Source organism: Anopheles nili, chromosome 2, assembly GCF_943737925.1.
Source record: "Anopheles nili chromosome 2, idAnoNiliSN_F5_01, whole genome shotgun sequence".
NCBI lineage: Eukaryota > Metazoa > Arthropoda > Insecta > Diptera > Culicidae > Anopheles > Anopheles nili.
The window spans coordinates 59,434,880-59,450,903 of record NC_071291.1 but is presented as its reverse complement, the minus strand read 5'-3'; the positions used below and the strand labels follow the sequence as shown (position 1 = coordinate 59,450,903).

The window sequence follows — 16,024 nt, the reverse complement described above, 5'->3', positions numbered from 1 at the left end:
TGATTTGTTTCAATTTGCGAAAGCTCGCAATCAAAATGGCGCGCTCTTCGCCATGCTGTAACGGTGTAATATTGTGGGATGTAACCTCTCCACCAGCAATCCCTTCAGACTTACCCACTTAAACTAGCTACCCCCTCGGGTGCGCCTCATCGTCCTCCTCGTCGCAACAATCCATCATCGTATTTCCCTGTATCACATCGTTAATTTCATCCTTTTTCGCTTCATCGATCGTCCATCGATCCATCCTTTTTGTTTTTCTTATGAGTTCCACGCCATGACGACCTTCTTGAACGGCACGAAGATGCCATGCAGCGGTTCGCTGTGCGAAGGAAGAATTAAAGTTTTTTTTTTTTTTTGGCGTTAGTGCAACTCGAGCCCATTTCCCAGCTCCCGTTTTGACGTCACCAAATGGCGCACTTACCACTCGAAAAATCGCTTCCCATCGAAGGTACCGTCACAGTCGCCCAGGTTGTTCGGTAACTGCAACCCAACGTAGCTGTCGTCGATGTCGGACCCGGCCAGCGGACCGATGTAGCGCACCCTGCCAACTACGATGCGACCGTTCCGCGAAATTACCTTCGCCAGATGGCCCGGTTTGAGGCATTTGGACGTTTTCGGCAAAAATGGCAGCGCCTGCTTGGATGGGATGTAGTCTGCAATTGAAGTAGCATGAAGGACGGTTTCAGGGTTTGTGGAATTGATCTGGCAGATGCGTTAAGGAAGCTGTCAAACTGTAATTCAACTGAAACGTGGCCACAAGAAGGCTCTTTTTGGAAGGTATGTTCTTAAATGGTCAATATTTCTTCTACATGATATACCCGTTGTAGCTATAATAGCTATATCATGAAGGATATCGCTTCTCCTTCACGTATTCTACGAAAAGAAAAAGCTCGCCAATCTACGAAAATGAATACTGACGCACAATTTTCAACCTGCTACAAGAAAGCATTAGCTCTCCCAGAACCAAGACTTACCCCTCTGAATGTCGTTCTCGGAACACCGCCGATGTTTGGCCGTCGGATGATGCAGCACCGGATGAGGATACACCCCACCATGTCCATGTCCGTGCAGAACCCCACCGTGCGGTGGTAAACCCGCCGTTGCCGGTGGTGGCACACCAACATCCAGCTGCCCGAGCGAGTCCTCCATCGCAAGCATATTACCACCCTCGAGCGACCGACGCAGGAACTCTTCAGCCTCCTCAAGCAAACTATCCGTCGATCCACCGGAATCACCATGGATGCGATACAGCGATGGACCACCGTACCGACGCGGACAGTTACAGTCATGCCGTAGGTCCGGCAGCGAGCCACGGATCTTGTGCACCGGTTGCTCCTGGAAGGTGACACGTGGTGTATAATGCATGCTCTCGGACGGACGTAGGGCCGTGTTTTGGTGCGTTTGTCTGCAGATGGCGCACCGCATCGATGGCACGCTGCGCGAGCGGTGGTGCTTGCTGAGCGTGGAATATCGCGATCCTGACGCCGAGTAGCTTTTCGAGGAGTCGAACGAATCGCCCCGGTTCGTCCAGAACGCGTCCGTTTGCGTTGTCTGGGTGGCGATGCTGCTTTCGTTCACCGTCCACTGGGACACACCCGGCGAGGTCATGCTGAAGCTGGGCGGAATGCTGCCGGTTGGGTGGAAATTTTCCGGAAGGAAGACGAAGAAAACGCTCGTATTACTAATTAGCCTTTAGACCGAAGGGCCGTGGGTTTCGACGCGGGTGGGGCTTATGTGTCCCAGGGCAATCGTAAATCATACTCGGCTAAGTATACGCGGCTCCTTCGAAAAAGGGAAAACCTACACGCACGCAGGTTCTCTTATGCAATAACAAAACGAATAATTCGATTGACTTTGCTTTCGGAAGCTGAAAGCTGAAAAGCAGGAACCGGGGGGGGGGGGGGGGATTTTCATTCATTTGCATTGGCGCAGAATTCGACCTACTGGCGACCTACCGGTCTGGTTTACTGGGTGGGCGTGCGACGAAACGCGTATTAATTAATGCCACGTTTTCGCAAAGTTCGCGCTTACAAATGAATGCCCCTTTGGGTCGTTATGAACGCTCGATGGTTAAAGCCAAAGTAAGTTGTTTAAAAACTGCAATCATTTGCGCTATTTCGGTTGCGCTGGAGCAGCAGATAATGGTGTACAAACAGCGTTAGGTGGAATAGGAAACAAATAATAAAAAAAAAACCGACAGTAAACTACGAATGCAAAACCATAATAATAAATATTGCTATTAATTGAAAATTCATTTAAAGAAAACAAATAATCCCAGGTATAAGGGTTTTTCATTAGTATTTACCGCACAATATTATGCTTAATATTATAACCATTGCAATCAACATTTTAAGAACGAAAAGTTTCATTTTAGATGAGTGTTTGAGTAGCAAAAAATTGAAAAGAGCTTTATTATACTGAACCTTTTTTCTTCAAATAAACATCTAACAAAAACTGCCCATTGGGGAGATTCAATAAAAAACATGTGAAATATTTCTAAAGCGGAAGCGGAAAACTGGGAATAATAAATAATAAAAAAAATTAAAATATGCTGGCCCTCTTCCAACAAAATGAGACAAAAAATTCAGCATATCCTGCCGCTCCAAAATCTCATTCCAAATCGCGTTTAATCCCGGCCAGGAGTGTATGTTTTGAAAATGATCACCATCGTCGGGAACGATGCCAGACTCGTAGCACCACCGTAGACGAATGGGCGGGTGGAAATACACGGTTGCCCTTTTTTGTTCGGGTCACCAGGACATTAACAGGAGCCAAATCTGTGCGGCGTCCAGTGGCGTCTCCATTTTCATTTGCGTCTAGCCGGTCTTCTGATACGCCTGCGAGCGTTTGTCTGGCGCACAGGAAGATCCTTGTTATTGTGTTTGTTCTTCCTGAAGGCTATTTGGCTGGCTACTGTTCGCAAAAGAGACGCACTTTGCCTTTCTCGGAATCTTGGCAGCCTCGTGAGCGACCTGAGATTCCGATTCTCACCCACATACAAGTAATATGCCTCACTGCGCTGCGCTCATGCATCCATACCCTTTGGTAGCTTCCGGTGTCCGCAGCAGGTTTCCTTTGCAGTAGTTGGGCGACCGGTTTGGGTCACCGTTTTCGTCCTGCTGATGCTGGCACAGGTGATCGGCCGATCGGGACAGCTCCGGGACCATGCTGGTGAAGTTAATATCGCTGAGCAGCACCCGGCGGGCTTCCTGCGTCTTATCCGATGGTCTGCGGCGCGAACGATCCAACGAGCAGCAGCAAAATGAGCGAAAGAGATCAAACGATACACCACCACGACATTACGGTGGTGTGTCCTTAACGATTAACAAACGAGGCGACGAGTGACAGGACATCCCTAGCCTAGTGGGTGTAGGTGTTTTTTTGCAAACGATTGTGTGGCTTTGTGTTTGTTCGCGAATGTGTGGTTGCATTAGCATCCTTTTTGGACCCTAGCGAAGGTGCTTCCGGTCCATTTGCTTTGGGGTTTGACATTTTCATGGAAAGGCGCGAACAAAAACGCGGGACTGGTGAAAAAACAAACCCCTACAAACTCGCCCACGGTGATATTTAAACTTATTAACGAGATAAAGACATTAGAAAGAGGAGGGAGGACCCCGGCCAACAAATGGCGGTTGTGTTGGAGAGTGACACACACACACACACACACAGAAAGACCCCCATAAGGGAGGGCGGGTTGATTCGCACAAACAATTAAGATTCCACGCCGCGTGTTCTACAGCGCCACCAGTGGAAGGTCCTTTTTGAGAACCCGGATGGCTCGGACGTCCGGATTGTGAGCGTTTGCAGCGAAATGGGTAGCAGTCACGCTAACGTTCGTTGCTCGAAAGCAAGCCTTCACACTACACGACAAAAGAAGCCACCGGAGCAGTTCTGAAGTGCCGCATCGCATGAATGCAACACACCCAGGCAACAGACAAAAGCGCAACATCCTCTTGTTCGATGGCACGAACCAAGGCACCAACGGCAATGACAATTGAAAACGTGCTGATGCAGCTGATAATCCTTTCTCTGCCGGGCATTTTCACCGAGTAGAAGGCATGGGTTTGAGGTGTGAGACGAACGACGGACCTGTTAGCTGTATCTGCGTACTTCATCGGAGCTTGCAGCCAAAGGACGAAAGGACGAACGTGTGGTGTCTTGGGAACAGTGGCCATGGCGAGCGAACCAAGCCGAGCAAATGCTTATTGGTGGTGGTGTATGGGGTTATTAGAATTTTTGTTATTAAATTGTGCACCATAAAAATCTTTACAATGCGATGCTCTAGGGGTGCCTTTTCGTTCACCATTTTTCCCGGGGCATTCCTGACGGAGGATGTAGCTGAGAAGGCTCGTCTATACTTCTTAGAGGTTTTGAGGACCTTCAAAACGCAATATCAAACGACTTCCGGAGGTGATCTTACAATCCAGCAGTCTATTTAGATAGTGATGAGGAAAATCCATCAATGTTTGTGCATCGAAAAGAAAATAAGTTTATAACTGAAACCGAAGTACAACAGCCCTTAAACCTGTCCTGTCCGTAAGTGTGCATTATATACGTCTTTAAGCCCGTTGTTTCGATCAATTATTTCCAAAGCACGTTTCGATTCCCTGTCGAATATGAACTCCTTCTGACTCGTCGTGAATTTATGGCCGGTTCTTCACATGCACCACCATTGGCAGTTCCCATGTTGCCTCCCACACATGCCCATATCCCACGAGGATGGTCCACAGAACAAAACAACAGCTTTCCCGCGCGGGGAAAAAAACCGGCGTCACCATTTTGGGCGCCAGACAGTGGACCACACATGGCTTCGGAAAAGCGACGTAATAAATAAAACTTTCCAGCCCTGCCCGACTGCCGACGGTCGCAGCACAGTCAGCTTATTTTGCCCGTCAACCCACAGCATCCTTTTTTGTAAAGCACCTTATCAGTAAGCAAGCAGTGACCTTGGCGCGCTGGAAGGTGAACGGTTCGCTCGGAAAGCTCGGTTTCTGCGTCGGTGGGATTTTCTTGACGTTTCGATAGCGCATTTAATCAGCGTTTCCAACGAACGGCTCAAATCGGCCGGGGAATCGACGGAAGGGCGGACTCTTGACAAGTCTCAGCTATGAAAAAATGTCGATTACCCGTTCTCATTTAGCAACAGTTTTAGCATCCATCCGGGGTGGACGACGAAGAAGAAGAATGCATTCCCGGGAAAAATCCAAAAAAGGTAAAGAAGCATAGCCGGGTTTTGGGCAGAAGCATTAGGCAAATGGCCGTGAAAGCCTTCCAAGACACCCTTGGCGTGTAGTACGCCGAATTGCGAATGGAAAACGTCCATTTGTCGAAACCAGATCGCTTGGGTTCGTAAGGTTTTGTTACATGTTTTGCTCCGTAATGCTACGACTTAGCGCATTACACGTTGTATAGGCTGAAAGAAAAGCCTCACAGCTTAACATCCGACGGGTTGTTCAACCAAGCGAATCACACACCCAGCAACAGGTGCTGATGAAAAGCGCTTTTAGCTACGCTTACGGTTTGCCTCACACAACCTTGACCGCACCATTTATCGATTAAGCTTATTTGTTTTCTTGGGAGTCGAATCGATGGCAGTATTTTGTTGTAACATGCGCGTATCGGGTCGTGACTCTTCGTGTATGGTGGCTGTTGATGAATGTAATTATTAATACATGTTTAGGGTTCGTTAAATAACGCTCTTCACCAAGACAAATAATCATAAAATTAGGATCAAGTTTCCATCGTATGTTTTAACATAACAAAAAAATTAATATATATTAGTCTGCCTTAATAAACGCATGAATTGGATAATAATTTACGGCGAATATCACCTTGCGAGTATTTTAACGACATCCAGTAAGTTGCTTTCCACCAAATTCCAGAAGCGAAAAACAAATAACAGAAAAAAAACTGCTCCACAAATATCACCCGATCGAATGTATCCCTTTTGCGCTATGAATGGTATCAAGTCTCATAGAATACCAGCCGATGATGATCTTTGCGGGACCAGCTCGAATGAAGCAGAAGGCACCGAAAATGATACGTATTCACGACTCGTTTCGATCCCAAATAAACGCAAACATTCCTGACATTTCGTTTGATGACCGAAAGGTGCCACCGGGACGGGACGACAAAAAACGTTCGAGACCGACCGGACCGGGTTTTGGCGTGATTTAAATATATTATCCTTTTTCGTGGGTGATCGTTTCCCTTCGCACGTCACCCGACAAAACTTTCCCATTGGATGGAGATGTTTTCCCGAGGCTAGTATTTGCGTCGGTTGCTGGGTACCGCTGCTAAACACCGAGCTACCAACGACGTTTGCCAAAAAGCGTTGCCAAATAAAGCGATATCAATTTCCTGCCGAGAGTTTGTCTTCCTTTTCTTTATGGACAAACAGGCAGTGGGAAGCATTGCTAAGAAACGATCTCTTTTGGTCTTTATTTTCTCTTTTTTTTTTGACGAATGGGTGTTCGCATTGCCCCGGGTGTTGTGGCGGCAAATTACATTTTTCACTTGCTGTACCGTCTTATGCCATCATTAAGGGTGAAAGGATTCGGCGAGCGGCTTCCGATCGAAAGTTGCATTAGATGAACGTATGAAAGCGATACTGCGTAATAAAAGGAATTAAGGTATAAGATACATACTTCATTACGATCCTAGGTATAAGAAATGTTTGCTTAATCTTTTATATGAACACGAAGGTCCTTAAAAGATCGTTTATACTAACCACATTGAGTTGATGGTATAATAATACATATATAACAAAATGAACAAGGAAGACGAAACCCGAGAGAGTTTCAACATTTGAAATTGCTTGAATTATGAGTATTTTCAAAGAGAATAACTAAAATGTTGAAAACCTCAAGGGTGTTAAACATGATTTAATTGACAACATTCATTCATGAAAAAAACCTGCCCCGCGGGGTAAATTAAAACATTCAATTAACTCGCCCAACTCTCAGCGCCGTTGCTAATGTCATTCAAACTCCAGCATGCCAATTTTTCTGGTTTTGAAAAGTCCTTGCTGGGTTGATTTTCTTTTCGTTTTCTTTTTCGTTCAATCCACCCGAGCTTCATTTCCACGCCATAGCCTGCTCGTGGCAGCTTACGTAACGCAGCCTCCGGTTGCTCGCTTCTCCTCGGGTGGGATGAAATGGGAAACGAAGAAGAAGAAGAAGAAAAAAGCACCACAACTAAGTGGCAACCACCCAACGGCATCCAAGCCACCCAAGCCCAGCGCAACTGCCTGTCATTACCGATGGATCGATGCGACACGGACGAAATAAAGTATCGATAAGTCAAAATCATCGCGCACACGGCGAGGGTGATGACGGCAGAACGTCGAACGTGTCGGTATGATCACTGCAGTAGTGCTTATGACAGAACGTCCTGCGAACGTCGCAACGCCTACTACGGCGACATCTTGGAGTTAGGAGCTCATTTACTTAGTCTCCTCCGCAGGCTGTCATGTTGGCAATGGCAGCATGCCATGAACAATGATATGTGTGTGTCATCGTTAGGATACCGTGGCGTTGGGGCATTAAATTTGCTACATTAGTTAAAATGTCATGCTAAGTTGTGTGTCAGTGGCGTGATTAGAGTATGGTGTTTTTTTGTATGGTGAAACTACACAATTACTGTAGAAAGAAAGCGAAGAATCGCGCTGGAAACCCAACACGACTGGACCGAAGCAAATATTTGCTTCCACTCGCCAAGAACTGTAAATCTAATAAGCATCGCCGTTTGCCATACCTGAGCGGGAATTTGCCCTTTCCACCGGCCACGGGTGGGACAAACTTCGACGGAAGCGTATATAACCCCGGAACGTACTCGGAACCCGCGAGGTGGGTCTCGGAGCGCCACTGTTGCGCGAGGGCAGATATATCGGTTTGGGCCGCCCGGGAACGCTTCACCTCGTCACCGGTCGCTCCTCGGACGCCACTTTCGGCCGCTATCACGGTTCGCAGCGTTTTCCCCGGTGGCAGGTACTGGTGGGGTGAGTAGGTCCTTGGAGAGCGAGAAAACTTCACCGCCAGCGGGCTCCGGTTGGCGACAGATGACGCTTGCATGCGGCTGCCCGAATGAATGATGGGACTATGCGTGGAAGAGAGAGAGCGTCATAATTGAAGAACCCAAAAAATAGAAACAATTTCAGTGAAGAATTCGCTATCGATTACCCTACTTGTGTGAAGAACCTACCGATACGCGGGTGGATTCGGGCAGGTATTCCGACGTCCCATCTCCAAAATGTTCTCCTCAGTAATACCGCACTTGGAGATGTCCGTTTCGATGAGCACATTATAGTTGGTCCAGCGTCGACCAAGGGCACCAGCGGTCGCTAACGGATTCATCCCGACCGTATCAAATCTGTCATCTTGCTTGCCATCTTCGTCCTGGCTGTCGCCGGCACGTACCAACCCGGAGTTCCCACCACCACCATTGTCCAGACTAGAGTCCTTCTCCAAACTCGGTGACTTCTCGCTAAAGTCCATACTTTTCTTCATGTTGTCCAAGCTCAGCGAGTCCTGGCTTTCGAGACTTTTGCCCTTCGCCAGCTCGTATCCTTCCGTGACCTCGCTGTCGCTGCGTTCGAGAGAGCTCAGCTTTTCCTGATCCGAACCCAGCTTGGTGAAGCTCACCAGCACGGGTGTACCCGATTGGCCAGCCTCGTGCCACGGTTCACAGTCCGAAATCGATACCAGATCCTCCTGGGTGATGTCTTTCGCGTTGTCGTCCGAGGAAAAGATCAGCTCGATGTCATCCACCTCCTCCTGGTTTTCAGACTCACTTTTCTTCATCCTCCGCCGGGCATCTCCCGAGAGGTCCGTAACCGAATAGCTGCCCGTGGCTGGCCCAGTACCATGCGTCTCTGATTCCACCTCGGTGGCGGTTGGATCTTCTGCAAACACCGAGTTGTCACCCTCCGAGATGGAGGCATTCGACTGACGGTCGGTGTCTACTTGCAGATTTTCAAAAGACACCTGCCGGAGACTGATCGCTTCCGAACTTCGGTGCACACTCAGCTGTTCCTCGTTGGTCGTGCTCACTTGCAAACCCTCAGTGCCCTCGGTCTTGACTACTTGCTCGCGCACAGTCACATCATCGTCTACACGCTCTGCGGGCTCCGAAAGTGTCTTCTCGTCATCTTCTGGAGTGCAATCGGCGGCGACATCGGTGGTGTCCAGTGTCGTTGGTGCATCCTTCGGGCACTCGGAACTATCCGCTTCGGAGCTGCTTTCGTCCATGTTGATATTTGATGAGACCTTAATTTTCACATCTATCCGCGACGCCATCGCCGAATGCGAACCCGCACCGGGGTGCGAAACTATCTGGATGTCAGGAACTACGGACACTTTCTGGTGCGTCGTGTTACCATCTTTTTGGGGTGTCTTTTTCGTACGCACCGGCTCTTCCGCAGCTGGTTCTTTTTCCTGCTCACCCGTCACCGGGGAAGAGACCTCGCTTTCCTCGGGCAGCTGTTGAGGTTTGGTTTTTCTTTTCTTTAATCGTTTTGATTTTTTCTCACCCACCGCTGAGGCAGTTTCTTCCAGTGACTCTCGACTAGCGTTGATGTTTGGCGTGTGTTTCGGAAGACCTGCTGCCGATGAGTGACCACGACTGGTAGTATCTTGACCAGCAGCTGTGTCTCTTCTGAGGCGATCTCCAATGCCCAATGGTAGGTCTTTGCTTACGCTGGCTCTGCTCACTGATCGACCCTGTTCGACGGTGTCCCGAACATTGATCTGCTGGCGCAGTTGGTCAACCTCTCGGCGTGATTCCTCTAATGCCGTCCGCAGTGAGACGACCGTTTCGTGTAGTGCTCTGACGGTGTCGAACGGACGCACGTACGATTGTAACTCCGATGAGCTGGAGTCACTGTACGGGCAGTACGCAACTCGACCGTACGACTGGCCGTGCCGATCCATCTGGTCGCACGGATGTCCCAAAGGAGGATGGTCGTTGCAATAATTCACTCATGACGATCGCACTAATGGATGCTGGGAAATAAAATAACAGGCAAAAATGTTAAACAAAGAATTAATGCGAAAATCTTTCCAGGGAGCTCATGCCATTGTGAGAGCTGAAATCATACTAGTTTGAATAATTCCCGCAATGAGCACAAATTGTAAAGCTCATTTGGTTTTTGTCTGCGTTCAACTTTGATACAAATGTGCCATCTTCTCTGCGATCGATTTGCTCGGCCACCGTTTGCTTCTTTTCTATCTTTGCTCTGATGCAAAAATAGTATGCAACATAATTTTAATTATCAACACAATTTATTCTATATACAGATGTAGTATAGCTCCACAAAAACGTTATCACATACATGTAAGTAAGCTAAATGATGAACACACTTATTGTGCTAATTGCAAATGATTCTGGTATAAATGCATTATGCTGCAAATGATGTTTAAAAGGTGCTGCACTTATAAATTTATGTTATAAGATTTTGTTTAACATTAAAATCGTTCACCGTGGGTGTGTAGTACAAAAAAATAAGTCAGAAAGGGAGACATTTCTGCTGCATATGTTAAAAGTTGATGAGTTCTTGCCTTTCCTTTTTAGAGTTTAGATTTGCATTACAACCGCGATTTTTGATGGTATAATTTGATGAAAATTTGTTTTACTTCTGAAATGTGTTATAATAAATATGCAGTGGTTTATCAAAAGCTGTTTTTAAATTTTCTATAGAATAATCAAAAATAAATTGGATACAAAATTACTTAGTAAATTGTTAGAGAACATGCTGATTCCAACGGATGCATATCAATCTTCATTCCATTTGCACACCGGAACGTTTATCCCATCTCTGTAGAAACGGTTCAACAGCTGGCATTTCGCCGAATTTTGTTTCACCGTTTATTTATTCATTTTTTTTTATCCCCCGTTGAATGGTATCGCCGTTGTCAGCGATGCCATCCAATTAGGCTTGTTAGCCATACACCATGGACATCGTTAGCTATGAGCTACAAATTAAGTTAAAAATAACAATTCGACTGTTGAGCAAGCAAGAGTAAAAGTAAAATAAACATGCAGCATGTAAAAGCAAGGCTTTTGGTGGAGATTTATTTACTTTAGCTCTGATAAAAATAGTTTGAGACAGTTTCAATAGTTTATTCAGCTTCATACAGCACCGACCTCGCTGGCCTCCATGGTCAAGGTCACACGGTGCTTCATTGGTTGCATTTGAAAGGCTTTATCCCACGGCGTGTTATGGTTTATTATGCATATGGTGAGCTCCGTTCGTGGAGAAACTTTTAATCATCCATCTAATAACATCGTTTTCAGATGGTCTTGCTTTTAGCTACACAACATGCCTGCCTGCGTTGCGGGGGGAAAAAAACTTTCGAGGTTTCACAAGCATCCTTCGGAATAATTGCTCCGCCGCAGAATCGCAACGTGCAAAGCTATTAGTGGTAGATGAAGTCCTTAACCCAATTAAACTACACTACTTGATGCAAGGATTTTTGCGCGCCGTTGAAAAGCACGAACCACCTTGGTAAGACAATTATTTCCATTTCAGGTTCAGGTTTGTGTCATAAATACACTTACAACGCTATATGAGGGTGGAAGATTCAACGTAACTATCTATTATAAAAGTATGCGTATAATTTATTTGTAAGATCAAGTCGATGGTGCTTGATGAATGTTGAATATGATTAATTAAAAAAAACACTTTTCAGATTAACGTATCGTATCGTGTTAAAGGAATTAATGATTGAGCTTTAGTAGCAAGCTGAATAAAGAAGCAAGCAAGTGGGTTTGAAGCTTTAAAAAACTATAATAAACATGACAATTAGACACCGTTCTTTAGTTTAAATGTTACAAAAATGATGAATGAATGTTCACATCGAAACCTTTTGATTTGTTAACTGTGACATGCTTTAGTTATTGTTCCTAAAACATTAGCTCTTTTAATGAATTAAGCTCTTTTAATGAAACATTTATGGTCTATGAATTAGTTATGATCCCTGTTCATTGTTGCAGTATTTAAATTTCATTTTTGGGACAATCCTCGGCATGAGCTCAGCATCTCGACTAGAATGAATAATTGACGGGATACACCAGCGCTTCATCACATTAAAAATTACTCTTGTAGGTGGACGACCTAGTAAATTGGAAATTATTGCTTTACTATAAAAACAGTAAGACTATTGTACTGTAAAATCAGTAGGATCAAACTACGAATCAAAAAGCTGTTAACAGGATGTACAATGATTGAAGATGGGTTAATAATGTCTGGTATATCGAACAAATTAATACGACAAATGCAACTGTTCACTTTGCTGAGGCAGGTATTTTAAAACTAGTGACGATTATACAGGACTATTTTTTGTAATATACTACAGAAAACATGTATGTCATGGTAAAAACCAATATCCTTTCGTAAAACAGCAAACAGATTCTTCCATGGAACACCTCTTTTAATACTTAAAAGTGGTATGAACAAATAGTCAGATGTTGATCATCTTGTGGGAAGGGTTTACCTTTTTCCTGAGACATCAGTTGCTTTCGTAAAATAAATAACCTATCAACAATCATGGTGAACCGCTGATGGCTCGCGTTTTTCATTTGAATTCACTCCATCAATTTCCATTGGTAGATTAAAGAATAACAAGCTACCGAAATTAAATAGCCGCTTAAATTAGGCCTTCAAAACGGCTGGCTATTTCTAGGAAGAGTTGTTGTTACTTTTATGCTGGTGTTTTAATCTTTGAGTTCAGATTTTAAAAAGAAGGGGTTTTAGTAGAATGCTCAAAAGTTTATAGTATTTCATAGATTCTCTTGGATTTTATGAATCGAAGGCTTTTCTCTTAAATAGTTGCATAAAACAATTTAATCATTTATATGAATATCAATATGCTATGTTGTTTATATTATCTCGGCATCGATAACGGTAATGGAAGACGGATGTTCAAAGCAGCATATTGAGTACATTCACTTGCTTTTGCTGTTTAAGAATTTCCATTCCTTGACAAGAGAAAAATAAGTATACAACAAATCGTAAAAATAATGTTTTTCTTAGTTTAAAGATTCTCATTGCTGTGGGAAATAACATAAATCGGAAAATCTTTATTAAGCGCTATAGTAACCTGTCCTGTGTTGGCCTTTTATCGCCCTCGCTCTTCCAATCTGAAAAATTCCCCCACAGTTTACTGACGCTATTTCACAGACCAAAGATCAATACGGAAACATTGCACATTTTATCGTCCGAGGCAGAAGCAAAGGTCAAATGACTGTTGCATTAAAATAGGACTAAAAAAAAGCTGCCCCGCACACATTATAGAGTGATAAGTCGATTGCACTGTCCACGGCATGTAGCGTGAAGAGTGCGTACGATTCCTTGTAAACCACAGGCGGATAGAGAACAAAAATAAACGACAGGCAAAAGAATCGCTAGTATGAAGCCGTAAAGGATCCGTGCCGACAGGAACGGGCTCGATGTCTGCACAAGCACGGTTGCTTTCCATCAGGCTATAAATAACATCCCCCCGGGGGGAAAATGTAATACAGGTGACCCCGGATGCGGGACGTGCTGGTCCGGCCTTCGTACTCCGAGCTCGGAATAAGCTTCTTCCGATGGCTAAAAAGCCCCTTCCTGCGGTAAGGCCTGGCTGTTGTTCGAGATGAAGCCGACTATTCAATAAGCAGCGTATTATAGCGTCTATTATGATAATTAATCATGACAAACTCTCGATTCTCTTCGATCTCGTCGCTGTTTGCATTCCCAAATGATAGTGAATAAGGAAACATTCGAGAGCGACAATGAAATGATTGCAAAAGAGCAGCAAAATTAATGCTATTTGAAAAGATCTCTTATAAAAACAAAATTTGTAGTCTCCGTCGGAAATGTTATTTGGGCTGAAATTTGGCCATTCGTTTTAGCTCAGTATGAAGAGCTTCTCTTCATTTAATTCGTGCAGTTTATTCTCGCGCTCTCAATATGAATAATTTATGACGAACCACCAATTATCTTATGATTTTTTCTATGAATTGAAAAGCTGTAGAAAGGTACAAACGTCAGGGTACACAGCATCAAACGGTAAGAGAAATCCTAGGAATAAAATCTATTTATAGACGCAAACATTGTAGATCTCGTCATAAATCCAGGGAGGAAATTTCTATCAATACAATGGCAGAGCTGTATTCATACAATAACTTAGGAATGAAATTAAAACTCAGCGGCAAGCTTTCAGATTATAGTATTGCGCGTCAAATATTAATGGAAGAAACCCGTTAAAGCTAAAGATAAAACTTTGCAAAAAGTTCATCTACATTCCCACCTGTAAAGTAACTCAAAATTAAAATTCTAAGCAAAAGATAAACATTTTTATGGACTTACATTCTGGTAATAAAAGTATAAATTATGAACTTATTCGATAGCATATCCCACTAACATGGTAAGTTGTGACCTGATACCAAAACCACATATCCTTCAAAATGGATAATGAATAAATGAACATTACACCAAACAACACTTATAAACCGTATGATATCACGACACTGACTTTCCTTTTAGTACATGTTTTCATGCTATTGACCTTAGCCCAAGTTTGAGCCAATGTTTGCAAGCTTTGAAGGACTTTTTAGACTAGCGGTTAGTAATCTTAAGTTATGCTCAAATAATCACAAGCTATGACGTATTGCTCACGATAAGTGTTTAGTCTAAGGAAAGCAGAGACTTGCAATAAGCTACAATCATTACAGAGCTGTCTGAATTTCAATATTATGTTACAACTATAATCAACACAAAAACTTGGCACAAAAGCAACAAGTTGCATCAGATTTGTTAGCATCGTTCTTGAACAAAATACAAACAATTATTCATATTATTCATTTCATGGAACCATTACGGCAAATCTAGGATATTTGAGAGACATAGATATTTTTATTAATAATATGACTGTAGAATACCAATCCTTACAGCAGCGTAATAACATTTTTCTACAGCAATACCAGCCGCAGGAAAGACAGAGCTTTGCTGCCATCAATCACAATAATGGTTTTCCACGTTACTTTTCTTGCACTTACACTGCGTTGCATAAACTGAACGGAACACCGCTGGAGCGCGAAGGATTCTACGCCGTACAGCTGCACATAAATCTTCTCCGTCTATGTCGTATGCTGTTTCCAGCACCTCAAAACATAGCTGGAATGCTAGATGCGCTCGGTGTCCTCTGCGGAATGGTATTCGTTAAATTTTTCACCGGAAAACCCACGTACAGCTGGCGCTTCGGAGCATATTTTCTTTGCTTCAATTGCGCCTGCGGTTGGTTACAAGATTCGTTGCATCGACCAATCAACCCCGGTGCAATATCGACACAGGTCACAACTGGGATTGAATGTACGTGGGAGGTTATATCTTAGTTTTCCTCACTCGTTAGCCAAAGCGAATGCCGCATTTTTGCCCTTTTTTATTCTCGGAAAGTGACTGCGAGAAGGGGCGATAATGGGCGACAACCTCCATCTGCTGGGGATTTTTGTATTATTTTCATTCACTTTTCACCCTCTAAAAGATATGTTCTCGATTCACAAATGAACAGCTAATTGCACCAAATGTCCTGTAATGTGTGGTCCATCTGATCCAGCCACAAATTTTCACTCAGCACTACAAGCGCTGTGCTGCACAAACCACAATCGTAAAGAGACTCAGAGCACCTGTTATCTAGGAGATGCACTCCGTTTCGCACACACCCACACGGGTAAAGACACAAGCAAAATTCTTCACGATACGCTACGGAGGAAAAATCATCTTTTCCCATCCATTCGCTCGCAGCAAGCTACGCTTTCAGGACATTCGTTTGCGTTCACAGAAAGAGGCGTGTACTGGTACGTGTGTTGGGTCGAACGAAGCAACAAAAAAAAAACACACCAGCAAACTTTACACAGATTGGTGCTAGCTAAATGCGGCAAACGTGCTTTGCCTGCAGCTCCAAACGCGGTACGACTCATACTGGTGGCTGATGTAACGCAGATGTTTCGCGTACCACTAATGTTTTGATCCTTTCTCCCCGTGGCG

At 44.4% G+C, this 16,024-nt stretch overlaps 1 protein-coding gene across 1 annotated transcript; it reads right to left on the bottom strand.

Moving 5' to 3' along the window:
• Positions 1-258: 258 nt before the first annotated feature.
• On the bottom strand, positions 259-15,179 carry LOC128720703 (uncharacterized). Its single transcript, XM_053814396.1, has 7 exons — positions 15,037-15,179; positions 8,203-10,001; positions 7,756-8,097; positions 3,040-3,228; positions 975-1,627; positions 422-653; positions 259-319 (listed from the first exon to the last, which is right to left on the bottom strand). Exons 2-7 carry the CDS (start codon positions 9,927-9,929, stop codon positions 259-261), a joined length of 3,204 nt encoding a protein of 1,067 aa, XP_053670371.1. The 5' UTR covers positions 9,930-10,001; positions 15,037-15,179.
• Positions 15,180-16,024: the final 845 nt, after the last annotated feature.